We start from the raw sequence: 23,106 nt of genomic DNA on the forward strand, positions 1-23,106 counted from the left end.
CCCAAGTGGGCTGCAGCACTGGTAAAATTAAATACACCAGTTTTCCCCACTACATGTCAAAATGTTGTGTAAAAAGTCTATTTCAGCACATGGCAAGCATCATTAATTCTTCATCTTTCCAGGTAATGTGACCCGAGGACTTCAAGACCAACCCTTTACTGCGTTCCTGTGAAATAAAATGTTGACAAACTTGCTTGGTTTATTTTGCAAAGCTAGCTTAGCCTCGACACCACAGTATCACAATGAGCGCGCACAGGTGTTTATGCTAATGCTAATTAACACTAACTAATGAGGAATTTCAGGAACACATGAATTGAAAAAATACCTACCTCACGTTAGTGGCAAATTTTAAGTTTAAATGTATAAATATTTACTGTCTTAAGGCTAACTGTCGACAAGTTTCTGATTAACACCGAATAAAATTGAAATTAACGTCTTTCATTAAACGTTAACAGTTTACTCTCTGTGACGTCAAGGAACGCGACACGTGTAAATTCACGCGAGATTAGATCTCTCCGACCAATCCAATATGGCGCCGTAGGGACGTTGTTATTGTTCCGTTGCTTCTTCGAGCTCTTGCAGCACGACGAAAACTACGCAGAAAAACGGCCGAGCGAGTTCATGCGGGCATGAGAGGAACATCTGGGGATAATGCTGAGATCCACCGGCTTCTTCCGAGGGATTGACTGCCCGTTTTACGCGGAATACAGCGAGGGCAAAGGCAGCAGAAATGGGTGTAACAGACCGTACTGTCACTTCAGGCACAGCCAGCAGAGACGGGCTTCCTACGGAGCACCGGCTGATGTTAAAAAGCAAAGAGACCTTCAAACCGGACAGAAAGGTGCAGTATTCTCCTATTAAACCCTTAATTTAATACTTAACCATCTTACGTCGCGGAGTCGGCAGCGAGGATGTGTGTGAACTGGACCACCGTGTCAAAATGTGTCGAAACTAATAACGGTGTAAAGTGAATTTATCTTGCCGCTAGCTGCACCGTGCAATAACCATAACTGATGCACCTTAGCAGTTATATCCTCCAATGGTGTCTGTAAACTGAAATATAGCTTGGAAGTACAAACTAAAATGTATTAAGCCCACAAAAGGAAATGTCTAAGGACAGATGCACATTAACGTTTTAAAAATAAATATAAACGTTATGAACATCTACTACGTTACACACAAAACGTAGCATAAACAACAGTAATAAGGTGCCAGATACTTAATATATCTATAAATGATATATGCAGTCACAAATATATCAAAGAGACAAGGAAGTGTGTGTGTGGTATGTTGGTTTTAAACGAGCTTAAACTGGAGGAGTATCTGTTGCCTGAAAACCAAAAGTACAGGCAGGGTGTTTGTAATTTTAGAGTGAGCAAACCCATAACTCCTGAAGTCACTGGAAAATATAAAGGGCTGGATAATAACCAGAGGATCTGCAACCTCTGTGATGATAATCATGTGGGAGATGAGTATCATATTTTGTTTGAATGTCAGTGAATTATGTAGAAAGGTATTTGCCAAAATATCATTCAAACCACCCATCCATGTTGAAATTAATTTTGTTATTACAATCAGAGAAACCAAAAGTTGTCCTTCCCTTGTTCAAGTAACATTTGTTGTGCTTTAGCCATGCTGTGTGCCATTTTTCTGTTGTTATTTTATGAAATATTTGTACCTTATACTGTGTAACTTGGTCCTAAGTCAAATAAATGAAATTAAATATAATTAAAAAGTAAATGAGGTGGAGAGTAAAGTGTCATGTGTCTGCAGGCAGCAATGTTAGCAGCAAGAAAATGACGATGTAGCACCAAACCAAAGGCAAAGACAGTAATGCAGATGGTGAACAGTAAGGTAGTGTTATTGATTTGGTTTGGTCTGTTGAGTGTGTTCCCCTTGAAGAATAAGTCTCCACTTGTCCTGGTTTTTTTGTTGGCCCCTAGAGGTGTCTTTAACGTTCACTAGTTAACTTTAAATCATATTCACATCCCAAGACAGTCGTCTCTTTGAGATATAGATATGGTGGGATGTGTTTTCTCTCCTGGTGTTGATTCTGACACCTAAACTCAAGGAGTATGAGAACTGTATCACGACTGCCTCACTGCATGGACAGTTTGGACAAATAAGACTGTATAGTATTATGATCCGGGAACTGTGAGTGAGTGCCCTTATGTCATTGAATGAATACAGAACTTTATCATTCCAGCCACAAGGAAACTGTTGTTATATGCTGAATAAGGTCAATATCAGGGCAGTTAAAAGCTATTAAGTAGACTTTTATAATTTCATTGTTAAATTTATTAAGACTGTCTTCCATCCTTGCAGAACAAGGCTATGATCCCTTTAACCCGGAAGTGGTGAGACCCCAGGAGCAGCAGAATGGAAAACCTGCCTCAGGAGACCTCAGCGGTGCTCTGGAGCTGGTCAACAAGGCCATCGAGGAGGTCCGCGGTGAGGTGGAGAGGGAAAAGAGGAAGCTCTCCCGGATCGGGGATGAACCTTACGATCCCAGCGAGAGTTCAAAGTTGTCCTCGTGTGATGCTGTTAGAAGTAAAACACCGCCTTCACACATGGCTTATGACCCCGGGAGTTATCAGATGACATCAGGAGGTTATAATCCCACCCCTGGCTGCAGCAAGTACACCTTGGATTCAGACAACAAGGGGAACAATACTAACTCCATGGAATATGTTCCCACTTCAGTGAAAAAGCCTCCATCTCGGACAAACACGCACCAACTCCCCTCTCCTCCCCCCAGTCCAAAGTACTCAAACAGCACTTCCTCTAAGTGTAAATACACTGTGGACAATTCAAAACCATCCACAGATATGGAGTATGACCCGCTGTCCAACTATTCGGCAGGAATCGCAGCGAAAAGCAAGCGGGACCGTGGTGCACAAGCTGTTAAGGCGGTGGGGAGAAAGACACACAAACTGCCAGGATCAGACATGTCAGATGAGGAGTGTGTTGTAGCTGTGAAAAAACCACAACAGAGCGTAGACTCAAAAAAGTACACTTTCTCTGACTCTGAGGAGGAGAGCTCTGGAACAGAGTATCGACCCACCTCGCTTAGCAATCTCCAGCAGAGAAAAGGCAACAGTGGGTCACTTTGGGATGCTGTGGGGAAGGAGAGAAAAGAGAGAGCAGAAAGTGTGCTAACTGCACTGACACAGAGGAATAAAGAGGACTCGGCAGGGGACTCAGACGTTCACGAAGATATTAAACAAAAAGACAATGTACAGAAAAAGAAGGTGGTTACTAGTCAAACCAGTCATGAGAAAAGTAGCAAATCTGAGAAAGTACATAAACTTGAAAAAGACACAAATAAAACATCTAGTGGTAAGAGTAGTAGCAGCAGCAGTAAAGACAAAGGGTCAATAAAGAACTCAAACCAGGACTCTGCAAAGAAGGAGAACAAGAGTCATGGGAAGAAGGATGATAGGAAAAACACAGTTAAGATCAGGGCACCTGATAAAGTTCAGAGGGAAGTCAGAGATGAAAAGAGAAGTGATGGTAAGATCAAAGCTGGGGAAAAAGTAAAAACTGACTCAAGCAAGCGACATAAAGATACAGAAAATGGTGCGAGGGAAAGCAAGAAACCCAAGATAGTAGACAAAGAAAAGGAACACAGCAAGTATAAAGACCGCCAACACAAAAATGGTAAACTTGATAGCAGTAAAAGAGAAAAGGATGTAAAGAAAATCAGTAAAAGCAGTTATAGTGGTGGGAGCAGTAAGAGTAACAGTAAAGGGAGTTCTGCAAACAGCAAAGATAAGGTGAAGCAGAACATCAGCTCATCTAATGGGAAAAAACTTGTTGACAAACGGCGAAGTCAGAGTTTGAGCCACGCTGATCTGTTTGGAGATGAGAGCCCAGATGAGGCTGAGCCAATCGTGGTGGATTCTGATGATGATGATGAACCTGAAGAAGTGCTGGTGAGAAAATCTGCGGACGCTTTAAAGCGAGGACGTCTGAACAAGAGGAAAGCGTCAGAGCTGACTTCGTCTTCCTCTGACGACGAGGGCGACCGCAGGGCCGGTAACGACGAGGTCGTCGATGTTGGAATTGACCTCTCCGGTTTCCAGGATGATCTGGACTTTGACTCTGATCCCATGGAGGAATGTTTGCGGATCTTCAATGAATCCAAGGATGTGAAGACGGAGGACAAGGGAAGACAAGCTAAACAGGTATTTCTGTCTCGCCATAGTGCTTCACTTTTGCTGTCTTTTTAATTCAACACAGTTTATTTAGTCGTATTTTGCAAGTGCCAGTTGGTGGGATTAATAAACATGCTCTGTTGTGTCCTCTCAGCCCCGTAAGGATTCAGAGGAGGAGAAAGGCACAGAGAGCACTTTAACCACTCTCTTTCCCGGTCAGAAGAAGAGAGTTTCCCATTTTGTTGCCAAAGGAAGTGTAAGTTTGACACCCTCTCCTCCACCTCATTTCTTTCTCCATCCTCCACTGCTGTCATGAGGCCAGGTGAAGTCAGTCAGTCAGGAGTGGACATAAGTATGTCTTAGAAAATGTTCTCACAGGATAGGGAAAGTCAGAACATCATTTTATACAGTTTATAAAATTACATAATCATTTTAAAGGAGCACAAATGTAAATACAGGAGGAATGTGCAAGATTAGCAGCCAGTTGTAAAGTAACAATATTCAATCGTGCATCAAGTTGATATTATAACATGAAGATTCCTCAACAAGTTGAAGTCGAAATTACACTATTGTTCCTGACCCTGTTTGTCTCTGCGGACACTCACTTCCTGTTTGTGAAAAGCCTGCACATGTGGAGCCAGAGGTAGGGAGAACAGTGAGGGAAAACTGTGGTTTCTACAACACTACAGAACCTGCTGTGGCCTTATTTAAGTTCATTATTAGTAGTGCTGGTGGCACTTCAGGAAGCCTGCATAAAAACATTACTGCAAACGAGGAAGTAAACACTGAAAGAACAATATGAAAATATTGGCACAGCGGGGGTGGTGTTGGGGATTTCCACCTGTACAGGCTGTATTATTTAAAGAGACAGTCTGATTTAACAGTAAGCAATTGACTGTTTCCAAAACAAACAGCTGAGATATCTGGCAGTCGGATCTCTTTTGTAAGGATGCTTTTGATGACATGCATCGCCTGTCTTGACTAAGCTGTCTGAGGCAGATTATTTAAAGTTCCAGTTTGTTTTATTATAAAAAAAGTTAACTTACAGATTGAAATGTGTGTCATAATTGATTGATCATAAACTGTTTTTTACTCATAATTATTACAAATATGGACCTGCTTTACTGCTGTTAATATATATAAGCAAATAAGTTCATAAGATGTGGTGTAGAAATACAGAATCGATATAAACCATAAATACACCATAAATGTTTAACATATAAAATGTGCAACTTTGTACCACTGTATATTTGTATTAGCTGAGTTACAGTTGTGCATTCATATTTTCATTGCCAGAGTCAGATATTTCACAGCGAGGAACATGCTTATACTGTATGTACTGTTACGTTACGTTACGTTACGTTACGTTACGTTACGTTACGTTACGTTACGTTACGTTACGTTACGATACGATACGATACGATGCAGTTTGGGACTCAACAGGCAAATTCAGGTGCTTCCACCAAAACCACCAATGTGCTTCTTTTTTTATCAGACTGAAGCACCTTCTCCGACTGTGGTGCGGCCTTACAAAAGACTCTCTGCCCAGGAGGTCTGCTACCAGCGTATGCAGTTGGCGCAGCAGCAAGCTGCTCAGCTCTCTGCTTCAGTCAGAACTGCCTCACAGAGCTCCAGCCCTGGTTTTTCTGGAGAGAAGAAGAGAATAGCGCACCGTCCCAACCCACAGACAACATCCTCCAAAACAAGTACGACCGTGTCCACTACTTTATATCATAACAGGATTTGGCTTTTGTTTTTATTTTTACACAAGTGCACCACTGCTTGCCTCTGATCATTTCTTCATGGAATTATTCTTACTATTTAAGTAGAAAGTCACATGTGTGTCTAACCATGTCCTGCAGATGTTAAACCAGATGCCAGTCAAGCGTTACATACCAGCCAGACCCATCAGACTATCAAAGCCCAAACCACAGCTGGCATCTTGCCCAAAACCATGTCCACTGTCACGCAGAAGAGAGTGGCACACACACCAACCATGAAGGTATCCGCAGGCCACAGAATTCAGTGCTGCTGGTTGTTTTTCTGAATATTTGTTGCATAACCTTGAGAGTTCACTGGCAGAGTCAGCCTGCTTTTTCCTCTGAAGAGAAATATTTGTTTGATCTGTAGGATTTGTCTTATTGTCAATGTTCTCTCTCTGTTTTGGCTTTTTCAGAGCAGTTCAATGAAGCGCCCTGTCATCCCCATTGAGTTTGGGGCCAAAGTTCCCAACAACATCCGCCAGCGCTACCTCAACGCTTTCGTAGACGAATGTCTTAAATTTTGCCCATCACAGGATGTCGCCTTCCAGATGGTACGAATAACAGTTATCACCAATTGCACCCAGAGTTTGATGTTTATCAGACGTGTCTTCATACCTTGCCTAGCCTATAAACCATGTATCGTTTTTAAAATGTCTCAGTGAAGAAGGTTCTTCATGTAGAGGAAGCTGCAGACTCTTAATCACACCCTGTCTTGAAGGGTGAGGAGATTCACTTAGAGCTTCAGTTGTGGTTTTGACAGTGACAGAGGTTTTACTGTTTCAGGCCCTTGACGAGGAGAAGCAAGTGTATGATCGCAGCAGCAGTAAGAACATTTACCTCAATGTAGCTGTCAACACTCTGAAGAAGCTCCGCGGCAAGAGCAGCTCCTGTCCGTCGCCTGTCACCAGTAAGCCACCTCAGCTCCTGTGCAGTCTAACACACAGTATTTACTCTCAGTCACCACCATCTACATGATGGTTTTGTCATTGTGATGACTATGATACACTGCACAAAGACAAATCACTTTATGTCCTCACGTGTGCATATATGAGCATGAAAAAAATGTTTCAAGCATTTGAACAAAAGTACTGTGTCTGGTGGTTTCAGTGGTAACGTCTATGTGTTTGTGTGTGTTTCTCTGCAGGGGAGCCAGGCTCAGTTGCCAATAGGAAGGCCCAGTCCCATGAGGAGGTTCTGGGAGGTCGTCTTGCTGCTACAACCAGCTTTACTATCAACAGGACGGGCAAACAGCAAGAGGAGAAACTCACCGGCAAGTTAGAATTTTCTTTCCTCTTCTTTACTTGCCAAAATGACAAGAATAATGCTTTGAGTGTTTTCAGTTCTGTTTCTCTGGAACTGTTATGACCATATTTATTTCACGTCTTTCCCTTTTTTGTGATCTTCCCCGATCACGTCCCTGACAACATAAAATGCTGATTATACCTCTGATAAAATTAAAGTGACGAGAAGAAAATAGAAAGAGAAAAATTAGAAGAAACTAAAAGAATCTTTGTTGTTTGGTGTGTAGGGTTTACAGTAACTGTGAAACTGTTCAGATAACCATGTGACAACCTTCAGGTCCTGTTTAAACTTCCTGCTCCATGACCTGATGTCAGAGGGAATATGTTTACAAGACTGTAGTAGAGCTGGAAGAGGTGTTGATCAGTGAGATCATCAGACGGTTAAATCTTTCAAGTCATTTATCAAGTAAAACACCAAACACATGATGGTTACAGCAGCTTTTTTCAGAGACAATTCGCATTTTAATATTATTAATTGAAAACTAGGCTTAAGATAATAAGTCGATGGGTGAACTGAAAATTAACTAGCAACTTTTTAATGTAATTTTTGGAGCAGAAATGCTTCCTCAGTGTGATTACAATGAACTAACCATGTGGTAATTAACTGCTGGTAAGACAGAAATGATTATTTAAAGACGTCACATTGGCCTCTAGGATATTTTGGTTGACATTTCACATTTTTTTTGCCATGTTAAAGACATAAAAAAAGATTAATCAAGAAAAACAGATCAGGAGATTAATCAATAATGGAATTAATACTTGGATCAAACAGTATGAGTAACTTAAGTGTCAATATTTTGACAACTTGTAGAATCAATCAATTGATTAATCAGCAAAGATTTTACAGATCAAATGAATTAATAAAGTAATCATGAGTCACAGGGCTAGACTATTGAATCTTAAACTAAATGAATTTTGTCAGTGTTTAACAGGAGTGTACTTTTAGAGGAGGAGCAGCAGGGTGGTTTTATAGTTTTAGAAACCTGCCTATAACTCTAAAGCCAAAAGTTCCATGCCCACAGCATTTATCAGGTGGTGTTGAAAGTTTCTGGCAACATTTCAAGTATCTCTTTCTACCTGCACAAGTACTTCTGTTTCACAAATGCCAGCAGCACCGTTTCCGTCCTCTATTTGCATTACTTCACATTTCCAGCATAGGTTTAAACACATTACTGAACAAAGTCAACATTAGTTTTTCTTGCTGCGGTGTCCTGCTGTAGGAGCCACATTGTACAGGAAGCTGAAGGCGTACCTGATGACAGAGGAGCAGCTCCAGGAACACGGATACCCAAGAGTGAACCCCGAGGCTCCTGGCAAAGCCATGTTGTTCAACCTCCCAGAGAAAAAGGCCGTCACAGACCGTGAGTAATTGCACGACCCCACACCCATTTCTAATGAATAGGGTACCTCACAGTCCCACCATCACACCAGTCCTTATTCACCGTAAAGCTCCTCTGCTCTATCAGATTAGCTTATAGTAAAAAAAGAGTCACCTGGAAGGCACTGTCCAGGATTTACCTACGTTTCTGTGAATCAAAGGAAATTACAGTTCCTGATATCGTCTTGGAAACTAATGCGGCACAGAAGTCTTATAGTTTGTTTTCCAACACCTCTACAGTGGCTAGTAGGATGCTAGTTCGGCTGGTGTCCATTTTCACCATCTCTCCTCAATGTTTACTGATGTTTACATGTGAAAATAACCTCGACCTGGCTAGCTAGCAGAAGTAGGCAGGAGGAGAGTTTACAGACTGGTGAACTGATTTCCTCATCCTATGAGTGACTCGCAGCCACAGGTCACCACTGTCCAAAGCCAGCCACAAATAGCAGAACCAACGCTTACAAAATAGACAGAAGAGCATAAATGTAGCGTGAATTTTGCAGAGCTGACAGAGAGCTGACTGGAAATGCCCGCACCCACGTCATATTACTGTATGTGATCCAGTCATTATTTGACCCTTAGCTTACACTCTGACGTGTTTTCCAGCGTTCACCAAGATATGCTGTCGATGTGGAACAGAGTATAAAGTCAATGTCAACGGCAGCTGTATACGGAAAGAGGAATGTAGCTTCCACTGGGGACGATTGCGCAGATATAAATGTAAGTTTGTTTACATTTCTTCAGTTTAAATCGTTAAACAAAGATCAATATTATTAATGCACATTTTGGTCTTTTGTATTTGTAATACATACAGCCCAGTCCAACTGTCTCTCCCCCTTTTATTTACCTCTGTCCGACTCTGTGTCCAACTCATTCTCCTTTGTCAGTGGCTGGAGGCTGGGAAACCAACTACAGCTGCTGTGCCGCAGCTGTCGGCACTCCTGGATGCCAAGTTTCTAAGGTATTATCTTTTTCAAGACAACATTTACTAGTTCACCTTCTCTGCATGTTCAGAGGTTAGACATATGAGCTGTCATGGCTTAGTGAATTAATGTAATGGGGCATTTTAAAAGACAAACTACTTTCAAACATGAAATTGCTTAATGCAATATAAGACAAACTGATAGAGAAACTGAGAGAGACACTAAAAATCAAAGAGATTTTAATTCATAGTTGTAGCTTGTAGTTGTGTAGACAAAGTATCTCTTACATATCTGTCAGTCAGATTAAAAAAAAAACTTAAATATTTTCTCATAAATTTTAGTTACTGGTGCTGTTATTGTGTGATAATAGACAGATAATCATTAGTCCACTGCATTCTCTTTGAGGCCTTTCCTCTTTTAGGATATATATTTTTCTTTGTGATAGGCCTTCAGCATATGGCACAATGTCAGAAATCAGTTTTTTGTGTAATTCTAAATCCTTAGCTGTCTTTTTACTGATGACAACCGGCCATATTCCTGATTCTGTCAGGATAACTAATTTTAAAAAACGTATATATAAAACATCATCAGACTTAAAACATGTCATATTTCCACAGCAACATGTTCAGGATGGGCGTAAAGAGACATTCGATGGCTATGTGTCAACATTTAGTAAAGCTTTACCACCAGACGGCAATGGAGGGGTGTTTGCTTTGGACTGTGAGATGGTGAGTCTGATAGGGATTTTTAATGCACTGAAGAACTTTTATCTAAGAGCACCATTGGCCTTAAACTACCATCTTGTATGTGTGTGTTTTATTTAAAAAGGCTAACTTAATAATTAAAAGTTTCATTCTTTTGTTACAGAAAGAGTAAAATGAATGATTTGTCACTTTTACTGTGCTGTATGTCCTGATTCCAAACTTTTATCGTATTTTGTACTCATAGTCACATGTGCTTTTTTTCGTCTCCTCTGAAACAGTGTTACACAAAGCAGGGCCTGGAGCTGACGAGGGTGACAGTCATCGACTCGGAGCTGAAGGTCATCTACGATACATTTGTCAAACCTGAAAGCAAAGTGGTCGATTACAACACGAGGTGAGCTTGTCTCCTACAACTCTACACTGCACAAGTCCTGTCTGCCACAGAATTGAACTGCTAATGACTGTAATAGTCGGTTGTACCGTCTTAAATGTGTCTTTAAAAAAGTCGTAGTGTTTTAAACAGTATTCATGTTTTGTATGTGATTGACAGATTTTCGGGTGTGACGGAGGAGGACTTGGAGAGCACCACCATCACTCTGAGAGATGTTCAGGCCGTGCTGCTCAGTATGTTCAGTGCTGAATCCATCCTCATAGGACACAGTCTGGAGAGCGACCTGCTCGCTCTGAAGGTACGTGGCTCTTTTAATTAATCTGCAAGACTTTATTTTAATAATTCATTCAGTGGTAGCGTTCCCCACTAGATATGTCATAAAAATATCAATATGTCGATTCATATCAATTCTGAATATTCCAAATGGTTTCGATACTTAGTTGCAGCAGTACCGGGGGGTTCATCTTTCATTCATCCACACTGATCCACTTCTGCCAGTGCACTACCAGAAAAAATATCATCCGAATGTGGTTATGTCTTGTCATGTGACTACAGGCTACATTATAGAAGGGTGTCTGTGATTGGCACATCTGGGTCATGCCGCACTGTGCGTTATCATGTTCTGTGTGTTTCCATTTATATACCTACAACATATTTAGTTCTGCTTTTGCGTCCTAAGGCTGCATGAGAGCAGCGGGGATAAGGAGTTAGCCTCTGGTCTGTTTATACCTCGTCCCAGTGATTGGCATATCTCGGCAATGTTAGTATATGTTGGATGTGTTTCCATTCACATCCCCCACACCGGCAGAGCAACGCTGGCACACAGTCCATTCTTATGCATAACTCTCTCTCCAGTGCTGTTGTAGCTGACAAATATTGATCCCTATCTGATGATTAATCAGACTTTGATCCTCTGCCTGACCCTCCCTGTGTCCAGAGCTGTTGGTTTATTTAAAACGGTCTAGGCTATTTAATTGTTCTATATCATCTGTTGTTCTATATTAATATAACCAGGGGATTTTATTTTTTTATACAAAGTGATGACCACTGTATGTGTATGCATAACTGGGTCAGACCTGTGCACCACTGCATTTAAAATAAACTGTAATAAACTGGAGCTTCTGTGCTTTGATACCTGCTGTGAAATAACGTTAGTCTCATCCATTTATAAAGCATAGTCGCACTTCTGAGGTCATTTTGGTGAAAGAAATGCAAAAGTAGGGTAATAAGGTAACTACTTATCACTTCACATAGAGGAATATTGTTAAGTAACTCGTTACTTTCAAATGAAAGTAATAAGTAATATGAAATGCATTACATTTTGAGAGTAACTTGCCCAATACCAGTACCAGCTGCGCAGTCATTCTTTTGTTCTCTGCTGCTAACCAAGAAAACAAAAAACATCGTTGTCATGTTACAGCCCTGTTACGTTTATCTTTCAATAAAACTTTAAAATTTTATGCCATCAATTTTGTTTTCCTTAGTGGTATAAAAAATATATCAATATCAATATTTTTTAGGTATTGTATCAAAGTTAGAAATCCAGGTATCATGACAACACTATGACTCACAATGTTCCTTTCCTCTGCCTGTTACTGCTTCAGTGACGTGCAGAGAAGCATTCCCCTTTCACTCTGTCTGCCACACCTTTATTTTCTCTTCATTTCACAAAAAAATTATTATTGTTAAAACGGATTACTTAAAAGCATGATTCACACTTAAGCATGTAAAAGGCAAGGTTTTTATTGTACAAATATATGTTAGATTAGATTTGATTTTATTGTCATTGCACAGAGTACAAGCACTGAGAGAATGAAATGCAGTTTAGCATCTAAACAGACATGCAAAAAGCAGTAAAGTGCAGAGTGATGTACATTCAGTATGTGTGGTGGTAATATAGAGAATATCCAGTGAGGGGTAGATATGAATAAACTAACATATATATACAGTATGAACAGTATATGCACATGTGCAGCATCTGCAAATATATAGTGCAGGTATAGGTACAAGTAATGGCAATAATAGTACAATACACACATAATACACTTGCTGGAGGTATGATATGTATACAATGTATACACTGTAGGTCAGACACCGCAAGGACAGTAGTATAAATATGTGAGAGGGGGCGCCCTCTAATTGTGGCCCTATGCTGCATGTCATCCTCATTCTCTCTCCCCCCTTTCCTGACACTCTCCAGCTGTTCTATAATAAAGGCAAAAGCCCTAAAAAACAATGTGAGTTTGTGAGACCATATATAGTACATACACTGAACAAAATTATAAACGCAACACTTTTGTTTTTGCTCCTATTTTTCATGAGCTGAACTCAAAGATCTAAAACATTTTCTATACACACAAAGGACCATTTCCCACAAATATTGTTCACAAATCTGTCTAAATCTGTGTTAGTGAGCACTTCTCCTTTGCCGAGATAATCCATCCCACCTCACAGGTGTGGCATATCAAGATGCTGATTAGACAGCATGAATATTGCACAGGTGTGCCTTAGGCTGGCCACAATAAAAGGCCACTCTGAAATGTGCAGTTTTGCTTTATTGGGGGGGTCTGGGGGGGTCTGGGGGGGTCAGAAAACCAGTCAGTATCTGGTGTGACCACCGTTTGCCTCACGCAGTGCAACACATCTCCTTCGCATAGAGTTGATCAGGTTGTTGATTGTGGCCTGTGGAATGTTGGTCCACTCCTCTTCAATGGCTGTGCGAAGTTGCTGGACATTGTCAGGAACTGGAACACGCTGTCGTATACGCCGATCCAGAGCATCCCAAACATGCTCAATGGGTGACATGTCCGGTGAGTATGCTGGCCATGCAAGAACTGGGATGTTTTCAGCTTCCAGGAATTGTGTACAGATCCTTGCAACATGGGGCTGTGCATTATCATGCTGCAACATGAGGTGATGGTCGTGGATGAATGGCACAACAATGGGCCTCAGGATCTCGTCACGGTATCTCTGTGCATTCAAAATGCCATCAATAAAATGCCACTCGATCCACAACGTTGACATCAGCAAACCGCTCACCCACACGACGCCACACACGCCGTCTGCCATCTGCCTTGAATCATCGAATGTGAGCATTTGCCCACTCAAGTCGGTTACGACGACGAACTGCAGTCAGGTCGAGACCCCGATGAGGACGACGAGCATGCAGATGAGCTTCCCTGAGACGGTTTCTGACAGTTTGTGCAGAAATTCTTTGGTTATGCAAACCAATTGTTGCAGCAGCTGTCCGGGTGGCTGGTCTCAGACGATCTTGGAGGTGAACATGCTGGATGTGGAGGTCCTGGGCTGGTGTGGTTACACGTGGTCTGCGGTTGTGAGGCCGGTTGGATGTACTGCCAAATTGTCTGAAACGCCTTTGGAGACGGCTTATGGTAGAGAAATGAAGATTCAATTCACGAGCAACAGCTCTGGTGGACATTCCTGCAGTCAGCATGCCAATTGCACGCTCCCTCAAAACTTGCGACATCTGTGGCGTTGTGCTGTGTGATAAAACTCACTGAAGTGCTCACTAACACAGATTTAGACAGATTTGTGAACAGTATTTGAGGGAAATGGTCTTTTGTGTGTATAGAAAATGTTTTAGATCTTTGAGTTCAGCTCATGAAAAATTGGAGCAAAAACAAAAGTGTTGTGTTTATATTTTTGTTCAGTGTATGTGTATATAAAAGCCCTGTCACAGAGGAGAGTTAACATTTGCTGTTAGCCCCAAGAACATATCTTAGAGGAAATATTTATTCAAAATACAATATCACAACAAATATTACAGTCTTACCTAGTGTATAACTATGATTGTGCTGCATGGAGTTAACTGACAACAATGTTTCATTTAGAAGAAACAGTTGCCTTTCGCTCCATCTTGTGGTGCCAGTTGTGGTTTCCAAAAAGTCATTAACTAAACTAAAAACAAAACGTCAGATAAAAACCACACTGTTCTGTACAACTGTGTAAAAAGTAGAAAATATCTAAGCTTTACTTAATTCATTATTAAATCAGCCCTGTGGAGTCACTGCTGTACCAAACAATCATTCAGTAAGTCTTGAGGACAAATTTTAACGACTAAAAACTGAAACTGATAAATATGAGGAAGTCTCACAGGTGTATTTCTCTTGGAGAGCCCCTATTTTATTCCCCAAAGTCAAGCAGAGCAGCGCAGTAACTGATATTAATTTCAATCAGGAGCTAACTCTAGATTCTCACTTTAAAGGGAGGATCTGATTCCCGTTTGTACTGTTGTGTCTTGGCTAAGCTAAAAGAAACCCCCTCTTTATGTAACATTCTCTCTGTCCCTCTCTTTCTGTCTCTCTTCCCTTCAGCTAATCCATAGTTCAGTTGTAGACACGGCCATCGTGTTCCCTCACCGCCTTGGCCTACCCTACAAACGTGCCTTGAGGAACCTGATGGCCGACCACCTCAAACGCATCATCCAGGACAACGGTAGGAAAATCACACAGAATTGGCAGCAGCTGTTCTGTGGCTTTATAAACATGTATTAGTATTCATTAATTTTCATGCTGACATATTAGTTTGTTCACTGCAAACATCTAATAAGGGTTATTTCTTAATATTATGTTATTTAATTGTTCTGACTCATGAAGCTCAGAGGCATGGACTCATGTGTGTGGACATAATGTCATGAATTATGAAATTTGTAGGATTTAAATAAGTAAACTGTGAAACCTACGCCAAGGGAGAAACCATTTGAGTCCAAATACTGTGTAGAAATATTTTTGTGTTTTGTGGATAAACGCTATAAAGCATCTCCATTATACACATCATACATAATCCCTGTCACATAAACACGGCCCGAGCTACACAAACAGACCCTGGAGCGGCATATTCACATAATCTCCATTTATAACCGACTCGTGTCAAGTTCCATGCAAACAACTAAATATGAACTGATTGATCAGTCAGCATCTGTAAATCTTAATTTGCCGAGCACATTTCATTGAAGCATAGCATAGCATGAATATTGTTTTAAAACGATTACAGTCAAATTAACGTCTGCCATTTGTATAGTCTAATGTTTTAATGGGCTTCATGGGGCCACGATGCTGCAGTTCCCTTGTCAAGGCTGAGCTTTATTAATAAGTCAGGAAAAAAATTGAGGAAATCATTGGATAGGAAATTCAAAAACAGATACTGAACCTCCTCATTTGGATGACTGGGGGTATAACAGGAGCTGCAGGTGGGAAAATAGCATGGAAAAGTATAACAGTTCGTGAAAATAAAAAATGCAGCACTGGTTCTAACAACAGGATTCTCACAGGTCAACAGTCCTGTTTAAAGATGCCCAATTCCGAGATATTGGTCCAGTTAGGTGAGCTGCTATAGATTCAAACTCGTATGTGTGGTGCATCTCATCATATCCGGAGGAAGCCTCTATCTTTTGAATTTCTCTGTCTTCTATCTGCTGGCAACATTTTTGCGGTGCAGTGACTGCAATGCTTCTTCATCACCAGCAGATGTCACTCATGGGTGTGCAGAGTGTTAAAACCCATTTTAGTACAGTTTGCTGAAATGCCCCAAAGCTCTAGAGAGTCTTGTTTCTCCTTCACTACTCATAATGAAATATTACGGTCTGTTTAGGACTAATAAAAACACCCTCAGAGTCAAAGAAGCAGCAGCAGTTTGGGAAACTAAGCAATGTTGCTGTTCCTTTCTCATGTCTTCCTCTCCAAAAAATTCAACCTTAACAGTGCCATAAGTTTGCTATATCCTATAAGTCAGTTGATCGGTCCACCACTTTGGTCCAGACTGAAATATCTCAACAACTGCTGGATGGATCGCCAGCAAAACCATATCAGAACATCCGACAAACAACAAACTCTCGCACAACCCGTGCAGTACAGTCCAAATCTCGTTTGTCCCATCATATGAGCAGAACTTCCTAAACACTACTGTTTGTTTTTTTGCTAAAATACTGCCACATAAAACACTTCTGCACATGAGTAGGGTATCTGAGAAAGTACATTCCATTTTAAAGAGTTCAACGCACGCACTACTTGTTCGTGCGTGACACTGTTTATGTAGAAGGTTAGTATTTATCTGTATTAATCTAGCAGAAACTGTCATCATGATACTGTAGCAATTTACGGCTTATTTATACTCGCTTTACAAACAAAAATAGATAAGTCCGTTTCAAATGTTTTAAGTGTGTCCTTTATGATGGCACAGATACAGTCAATAGAGGGCACTAGAGGGCAGAGTCAAAAGTTTCACGCAACAGCAAACAAGGCGACGGTGGAGGAGGTCATAATAATGTACCTTTTAACAGAGGCGGTGTTGTAGATGGTGGTGGTCTGTGAGGCCATTACATACATTGCGACGTATGGATGGAGAATTCATTTCACTATTTTACCAATTTGTTCCATTCCACCATTTTTAAAATGTATCTGTTGTCTCCTATGGTGGTATTTTGCTTGAACTACGCTACACTCCTTCCACGATCTCCATTGGTACTTCTCTGTTTTGTCCGTATCCATAAGCTGACAAATGAGCACAGAGTACAGACAGAAGGCCCCATCCATGTCCTTATATGTATCTAACATTGAGCACTAAGGAATCCTCACATGTTCAGCGCTGCAATATTCAGGTACAAGTTAATAATCGTATTCCTGTTTCCAGTGGAGGGCCACGACTCGAGCGAGGACGCATCTGCCTGCATGGAGCTGATGTTCTGGAAAATCAAGGAGGATGCAAAAGTCAAAAGATGACCTCTGACCCCTCTGCTCTACTTTCCTTCAGTTCAACTTCTGCCTTCACGGTGGTGTTAGGGAGACAGAGAAGCTCAGGAGGCCTGCACCTGCTCTCAGAGAGCTAAGGTCAGAGTGACAGAGGTTTGTTGCTGCTGCTGCCCAGTGTACTGATTAGGAGAACTGCCAGTCCCTTCAAAGCAATAGGAGCCCAATGTTTTCATTTGCTTATTGGTATTTCAGTTCTAAATAAAATTAACAATAATGTTAGTTAAAAATGTATTTCTGTTTATTTTGAGGCGTGTCTCTTTTAAGGCCTCAAACCGTTTATGAAAAAAAAAACCTTTCTACAAAAGAACAACTTAAAATGCCGGAGCATTGTCCGCTGAACGATGATGATTAATATGATATTCATGTCAGGCTGAGTCTTCAGCCTAAATTGCACTATAGAAACGCTCTTGTTGTATAGGGCCCAAGTCTGAGTACCTCATCTGTGTTATAAAAGCATTCACTTCTAATGAATAACACGTTGCCTGTTCTTAGTTACACTTAAGTGCATTGATGTCTTAGTCTGTCGAACATTGCTATGTAAATGCACTTGTGTTTTCACATCGCACCTCCTGTTTATGGAGTTTATTTTGTTGGTTGGCTCTCAAACCTGATTAATCCTATAATACTTGATAATATAAAAGACCCTCAGCAGACATGTAAAGTCTCTGCTTACTACCTATCTGCTATAGTCGATGGACTATATCACTGTATGTTATAGCTCAGACAGAATAGTGATACTATATCCGCCAGTGTCTCTATGTCATGTGCACTGCATGAAAAGCACCACAGGAATCATTGTGACAGCAGGTATGAGACGTTATTCCTTCATAACGACAAAATTAGGTTCAGTATTGTAGGATTATAGTCTGGTAAGACCATCCTGATGACATGAGCTCAACTCTATCAGTCTGGACTGTGGGCCAAACACTTTCCAGGAATTAAAATCCAACTGGGGCCAATCAGGGATATGCACCACATTGATAAAGTAAGCAGCCAATCAGGGGCTGTGTTGTAGTAGATGACGTAACATACAGGCTGCAGTTAGCAGAACAGTAATGGCTCCCGAAGCAACAAGCACTATCTCTAATGTTAGTTGAGTAAACACAGCTACAAGTGAAGTTATTACAGAAATAGAGTCAAAACAGAGGAAAAGACATTTTCACTGTGCGTTAGACTGGATTAGGGAAAAGCTTGATTTATCAACTGGCTACGTTGGTGATGAAGAAGATGTTCCCCGGTGATTTGTTACACTGATTGGTTGAAAGAACTTGTCTGTCAAGGCGAGAACTCCCGCCCACCGACAGTGTTTGGGGCGACACAGATTCCAGTCTGATACAGAGAGCGAAACAGAATGCTGAGCTCACATCATCAGGACGGTCTTACCAGGCTAGTTGCATTAGGCCGGGGTTATTAATCACAGACATTTATCATTTAGTGAGTGCCAGCTAACCTGTGCTGTTTTATGTTCAAAATGACTGAAAAGATACTCGAGTGCTGTAAATATACTACGTTTCCTTTTGTATTTGTTCATTTTTTTGGTTGTTTATCTTTTTCTATTAAAAGGTATTAGTTAAAATAAAATGTTGCTCTGTCTTTATGTCCCAACAGTAAGCAGATTTACTCACGTACTCCTCAAGTGAGACATATTTGTACTCTGTTTTAGCACTGCCATGTTATGATGCTACTGTACACTTCTACTCACTTCTACTACATATGAGAAACAAATATTATACTTTTTACTGCACTACATTTATCTGACAGCTGTAGACCAAATCATGTTTGATTACAATAACTTCTGAGGTAGAAAACCCCCATGTCACATACATAAAATCAAAGGGCGCTGAGAGTAAATGGTGCCTCAAGTGGTTATTTTTAGCCACCTGAAAAAAGGCCCACCTATAAACACAGCATCAGTTTGAGTGTACGCTATATACACTATATGGACACAAGTATGTGGACGCCTGACCATTACACCAACAGGGACATTGTATTCAAATACATATACTTTAATATGGAGATCGCCCCCCTTTTGCAGCTAAAACAGCTTCCAATCTTCTTGGACGTTTCTATGGGAATTTGTGCCCATTCATTCTGTAGAACATTTATGAGGTCAGGCAGTGATGTTGGGCGAAAAGGCCTGGCTCACAATCTCCGTTCCAGTTCATCCCGAAGGTGCTCGATGGGGTTGAGGTCAGGGCTCTGTGCAGGCCAGTCAAGTTCTTCCACACTGAACTCATCAGACCATGTCTTTATAGTCCTGGCTTGGGACAGAAAAAGGGCCTTCCCCAAACTTGGAAGCATAGCCTTGTCAAAAATGTCTTGGTATGCTGAAGAATTAAGATCGCCCTTCACTGGAGAAAAGCTCAAACCCTGAAAAACAGCCCCATTCCATTATCCCTCCTCCACCAAACTTCACAGTTGGCACAATGCAGTTAGGCAGGTAACGTTCACCCAGAATCCACCAAACCCAGACTCGCCCATCTGACTGCCAAACAGAGAAGAGTGATTCGTCACTCAACAGAACATTTTTCCACTGCTCCACAGTCCAGTGTTGGTGTGCTTTACACCACTCCATCCGATACTTGTCATTGGACCTGGTGATTTGAGGCTTGCATGCAGCTGCTGAACCATTGAAACCTCCCGCCACACAGTTTTTGTGCTTACATTAACACCAGTGGATGCTTGGAACTAATCTACACACCATGCACCTTAGCAGTCATTGACCCCACTCTGTCTGAGTTGCTGTTGTTCCTAAAGCTTCCACTTTCTAATAATATCACTTACACTTGACCTTGGAATATCCAGCGGGGATGACATTTCACAAATGGTCTTATTACAGAGGTGGCATCACAGTACACGCTTGAGGTCACTGAGCTCTTAAGAACGACCCATTTTGTATCACAAATGTTTGCAAATGGAGATCGCACGGCGAGGTGCTTGATTTTATGCACCTGTGGCAACGGGTCTGATTGAAATACCTGAATTCAATAAATAACAAGTGTGGCCAAATACTTTTGTCCATTTTGTGTACTTTCACAGCTTTAACTTGTGTGAAAGTGAAGCCATTATCTCAAAGGCACCAGACCCCATTGACAAAAACAGTAATTTTACCTTGCAGAACTGTGAAGTTGCTGGTCTAACACTGCCTCTGTTGCTTAGTGTGTAATGAAAGCAGAGAACATATTCCAAATATACAATGTACACTTACACTGATAGAGATTTCTTTAGGTGGCTAAGATATGTTTTGCTGTGGCCCCTGTCCTCAGCAGTGCATCACATCTTCTGTGCTGGTAGATTTGGTTTATCAAAGGTGATAGCAAAGAACACAGTAAATAAAATAAGAACAGTAGAAACGCCAGATAGGTTGGACCACAGTGTTTAACTACTTTTAACATTGCAGCTACGGCTGAAAATGACAACAGAAATAAACAAGTTTGCTGATGTTATATATCTCTACAATAGAAATCAATTGCTAGTTGTTTACCCGGAAGTGATTGTAGTTGTTGTCAGTGTGATGTCACAGTGATTCAGTCTATAGTTACTGGTTATTTGGCTCAGTTAGTTAAAGATTAAACTAGCCAACAGCCTGTACACACTGTAAATCATTTTAAGATGGTTTTGACGTAACAGAAGTTCCCCTGCTGCCTTAAAAATGTGAGTTAACTCAACTTAGATTGCATCACTAGTTCAAAGTCGTCTCATGAGTTGCTAAAATGTCAAGTTAAGTTTGTTAAGAAAACAGGTTCAGTAAACTTAAGATATGAAGTTGAATCAGCAACTGTTGTAACTTACATGTAACATTTTGCCAGAAGAGTACCTCTGATGTTTCCATTGCATTTTCTTCCAAAGACCACCTTCATTACACTTGTTTGAACTTCCGAGCACTCCGGACTTCCTTCCTTTTTTCAGTCTAAATTTAATAAAACTTACTTTTACTTTTGATCCTTAAAGACCTAAACTGAACGTATAATCAGCAGAATGTGCTTTACCTTGTAATGTAGTGTTTTACAGTTTTATTGCTGCTTTTTGCTTCAGTACAAGATGTGAATACTTCCACCACCTCCGCTGCACAAATAGTTTTTGACAGTGTGACAGCTTTCTCTTAGTACAGTCCCGGGCCTCTTGCAGTCTATATGTCCCTTTAACAGCAGGTGCAGTGGCTGTAATTCTCCTTTCTTCAGCAGATGTGTAAATTGTGAAAAAATGGGAGAAATGCTAAACTGAGAGGCCCATCTTTTCTTCGGTGTGCTTGCCTGTTAAGCTCCTCCCGTCACATGTCAGTATGCATTTCCCCAGGCCGGGCCACAGACCCCAGGTATTAAAAGAGCCAGTTAGCTGGGATCAATACCTACACAATGTTCCAGTGACAGGGAGGGGGGCTTCCTAGTGTTTATTGAGTGTTGCAGAGATTTTGAACATGTGGAGCAAAGCAGCTTAGAGGGGTCGTCTTCATTATCAAATTCGATCAGTGCCTCTCTTTCTCTCTCCCCTGTGATCACCTTTGACTAGCGGGGGTCACGAGGGGGAAGCTGCAGGCCGAGGGCCCCAAAACTGACCCCATGCTGAGAGATGAGGAGCCGCATTATCTCGGTGAGAGCCGGAGCAAATAAACACTTTACTGCCTGCAGACTGAAACGATTAGTCAATTAATTGATTAGTTGATCTACAGAAAATTAATTGACAGCGATTTTGAAAACTGATCACCTTTAAAAATCATTCAGTTGAACAAAATGCCAAAAATTGAATGGCCACAGCTTCTGTTCTGGGTCTCATATGATGGTTTTATTAGTCTTCCATATTTATGAAGTGATTAACTTTTACTGGGGATGTTTTATCCAGACAAAAAAGAACATTTGAAGATGTCACCTTGGATCCAAATCTGTGATATTTTGTGACACATTTTAGACCAAACTATTAATCAAAAAAGTAATTACTGAAAATACTCATTAGTTTCAGGACTTATCCCCAACCTAGGGCTCATGATACTTGGGGCTGCAACTAATAATTATTTTTATTCTTGATTTATCTACTAATTATTTTAATGATTAATTATTTTGTCTAAAAAAATGTAAGCAAAACTTCAAATTTAAGAAGAGATATTTTCCATTTTTACTTAAAAAATGACTAAAACAAGTGATCGATTATCAAAATGGATGCCAATTAATCGTCTGTCAACACACTAACTGATTATTTGACTAATAATTTCAGCTCTAAAGATATTTAGGAGAAGCTTCTGGATTTGTTACATCCTAAAATAACTCAGCAGCTGTGCCAAAAGACCAAAGGTGACATTTTCTGACAAATTTTACACCAAACAGTCAGAATAAACTGCTGATGATGGTTATAAGCACATAAAGAAAATCAAAATATTTCAGGCAGAGACCTTAAAAGATGTTACACGTGTAACTTCATCCTCTGAATGCATGAGGATGGTGGAAAAGGCAAATGGGTCAGTCATAATACACAGAAAACAGGAAGTGGAGCCATTAAATCCAGAAAAATGAGAATATTTAATATGCTAAATATGTGCCCAAGCGTGGCGTCCTCTTCCTCATGGCAGCATCACTATTTGTGCACATATTTAGCATATTAAACGTTCTCACTCTCCTGCACTGGTGGCTCCTCTCCTTCTTCCTGTGTAACTTCATTCCTCTTCAGTCTGGATGAAACTCAAATCTCTGTGTACACAGTTCGTATTGTCACTGGGTCTTAAAAGACGGTG

At 40.8% G+C, this 23,106-nt stretch overlaps 1 protein-coding gene across 1 annotated transcript; it reads left to right on the forward strand.

Annotated features, from left to right (window-relative positions):
* The first annotated feature begins 502 nt into the window (after window positions 1–502).
* On the forward strand, window positions 503–18,965 carry rexo1 (REX1, RNA exonuclease 1 homolog). The gene is made up of 16 exons (XM_050055493.1): window positions 503–841; window positions 2,326–4,187; window positions 4,312–4,413; window positions 5,653–5,863; window positions 6,020–6,159; window positions 6,334–6,471; window positions 6,704–6,827; window positions 7,065–7,190; window positions 8,442–8,582; window positions 9,206–9,319; window positions 9,487–9,560; window positions 10,140–10,250; window positions 10,505–10,620; window positions 10,777–10,915; window positions 14,952–15,072; window positions 17,266–18,965. Exons 1-16 carry the CDS (start codon window positions 652–654, stop codon window positions 17,352–17,354), a joined length of 3,798 nt encoding a protein of 1,265 aa, XP_049911450.1. The 5' UTR covers window positions 503–651; the 3' UTR covers window positions 17,355–18,965.
* Window positions 18,966–23,106: the final 4,141 nt, after the last annotated feature.

Source organism: Epinephelus moara, chromosome 10, assembly GCF_006386435.1.
Source record: "Epinephelus moara isolate mb chromosome 10, YSFRI_EMoa_1.0, whole genome shotgun sequence".
Classification (NCBI taxonomy): domain Eukaryota; kingdom Metazoa; phylum Chordata; class Actinopteri; order Perciformes; family Serranidae; genus Epinephelus; species Epinephelus moara.

What these genes read in the sequence shown, in the direction of transcription:
- rexo1 (XM_050055493.1), top strand. Translation starts at nt 652, where the DNA reads ATGCTGAGATCCACCGGCTTCTTCCGAGGGATTGACTGCCCGTTTTAC. An exon ending in GAAAAAGGCCGTCACAGACC is followed by an intron (nt 8,583 to 9,205) that starts GTGAGTAATTGC and finishes CGTGTTTTCCAG; the next exon opens with CGTTCACCAAGATATGCTGT. An exon ending in GCGACCTGCTCGCTCTGAAG is followed by an intron (nt 10,916 to 14,951) that starts GTACGTGGCTCT and finishes TCTTCCCTTCAG; the next exon opens with CTAATCCATAGTTCAGTTGT.